The sequence below is a fragment of the Zea mays genome, chromosome 9 (assembly GCF_902167145.1).
Source record: "Zea mays cultivar B73 chromosome 9, Zm-B73-REFERENCE-NAM-5.0, whole genome shotgun sequence".
Lineage (NCBI taxonomy): Eukaryota > Viridiplantae > Streptophyta > Magnoliopsida > Poales > Poaceae > Zea > Zea mays.
Window position 1 is genome coordinate 75,230,072 of NC_050104.1, and position 1,708 is coordinate 75,231,779.

The 1,708-nt window shown below is 39.9% G+C and overlaps 1 protein-coding gene across 1 annotated transcript; it reads right to left on the bottom strand.

The window, feature by feature from the left end:
• Positions 1 to 433: 433 nt before the first annotated feature.
• Positions 434 to 1,107, bottom strand: LOC103638451 (ABC transporter C family member 8). Its single transcript, XM_008661359.3, has 3 exons — positions 1,066 to 1,107; positions 894 to 980; positions 434 to 811 (listed from the first exon to the last, which is right to left on the bottom strand). Exons 2-3 carry the CDS (start codon positions 969 to 971, stop codon positions 434 to 436), a joined length of 456 nt encoding a protein of 151 aa, XP_008659581.2. The 5' UTR covers positions 972 to 980; positions 1,066 to 1,107.
• Between the last annotated feature and the right edge of the window lie 601 nt (positions 1,108 to 1,708).

Consider the following 1,708-nt stretch of genomic DNA (forward strand, 5'->3'; position numbering starts at 1 on the left):
TTCTTTTTTATGGCAGTTCTAGACTTCGAGGGGTCGAGTTATGTCTTCTCAATGAGTTTTATGTACTTGTTCTATCAAAGAGTGAGATGAATCATTATATAGATCTATGATCTCGTCATGTTTAATACACTGGAAATGTATTCTTTTGCAACTTATTAGTGTTAACAGAACATGAGATAATTGTGCAGGTTATTTGAAAAGGCATTAATATTGAGCTGACTGAAAATTTTTATTTTGATATTATTGTGGTTGTTTAAAATCACATGTTCAGTGCACCTGTTTGAAATGTGTACTGAACGTTAGGGCACCTGTTTTGAGTTATTTTGAGGCTGGTATTTTCTCTATCCCTAGATTAACCGAACAACATTTTAGTGCCAGGGATTACAATCTGAAGGGGATTATACACCCAAGGGGTTTAAGTGATAGGAGAGGATTAACTCAATCCCTCTTTGGAATGAATCCCTCTCTGAAACGTATCCACGTGAACCGAACATGGCCTTATGTATTCTTTGTATGGCTTCCATCCCAGGTCGCCAATGCCCTTCTCTTCCTCTTCTGTAAGCTGTATTGCTGCTGAAGGGCCCTTTGCGATGACGTCGATGTCGCTGGCCTGCCTTATAACCTGAAGCGCACTTGGCACTATGTATTCAGCAGACTCTTGTTGCCCTTGAACTTGGTTCTGTTGGCTACCACTGGTATCCAATGCTGTGATCGAAGACTGGTGAGCAGACACCAGTTTCTCAAATGCTGTCCCAGATCCCAGGAGTTCTGAATATTTCCCTTGTTGACTAACTTGACCACCTTCCATTACCTGTTGAACACATTGTAGATTATGAACTGAGGACCTCTGATATAAAGAATCACAAGCGATTGTGTTGAGAGTATCAGCTTACCAGAATCCTATCGGTTTCAGTCAGAAATTCAACCTGGTGGGTCACAAGGACGACAGTCTTCTCTGCAAGTGCTGTCATCACACATTCCTGCATGAACATTGGCCTTAGTATTACGTGAAGCAGAAAACATACCATTTTATGGAAAAGTTCGAGGAGCTTATCTGCAGCATACATAGAAAAGGACTGCAGCGGTATGCGCATCAACTGCATTGAATCGGTGTGATAGGATCTTTGTGGGCGCCACAACGAGGAAGTAGGACACCTTGGTGTTGTGACTGAACCTCGAGATAAATCTTGTGTCTCTTGTATTCTTGCTCATTGTGTTTTTTTGTGTTCTTCGTTCTCTCACCATTCCGTGGAAGAATTGTTCATATCTTTTTTGTGTGTGTATTTTGAGAATTGATCTTCTCAGATCTACTACTTTGAACTCTATGAATCATTTAGGACACCCCATTTGCAAAGTTATATGTGTGAATTTCACCATTATTTCAGTTTTATATCTCATTGTTTAGTTGGACTCGTGCAAACCGGTTGAACCGGTTTTACCCAGTTCGTTTCTATTTTTTGTTAATTTTTCCACTTGCCTATTCACCCCCTCTAGACAACTTTTCAAAATGGTTGTTTAAGCTTGTTAACGAAAATAGAGCTTGGCAGTAATTTCTCAAAAACAAGTATTTAGGAACCAAAGCGCTTACTCAAGTTTCACGACGACAACGAGATTTTGAATTCTGGTCTAGCCTTATGAAGGTTAAAGATGATTTTTTGCGATGGGGTCAATTCTAGGTAGGTGATAGACAATCTACCAAGTTTTGGAT

Excerpts from the sequence above, each read along its gene's own strand:
- LOC103638451 (XM_008661359.3), bottom strand. The coding sequence starts at position 971 with ATGACAGCACTTGCAGAGAAGACTGTCGTCCTTGTGACCCACCAGGTT. Across the intron at positions 812-893 it reads CTGAAACCGATAGGATTCTG|GTAATGGAAGGTGGTCAAGT; the intron begins GTAAGCTGATAC and ends TGTGTTCAACAG.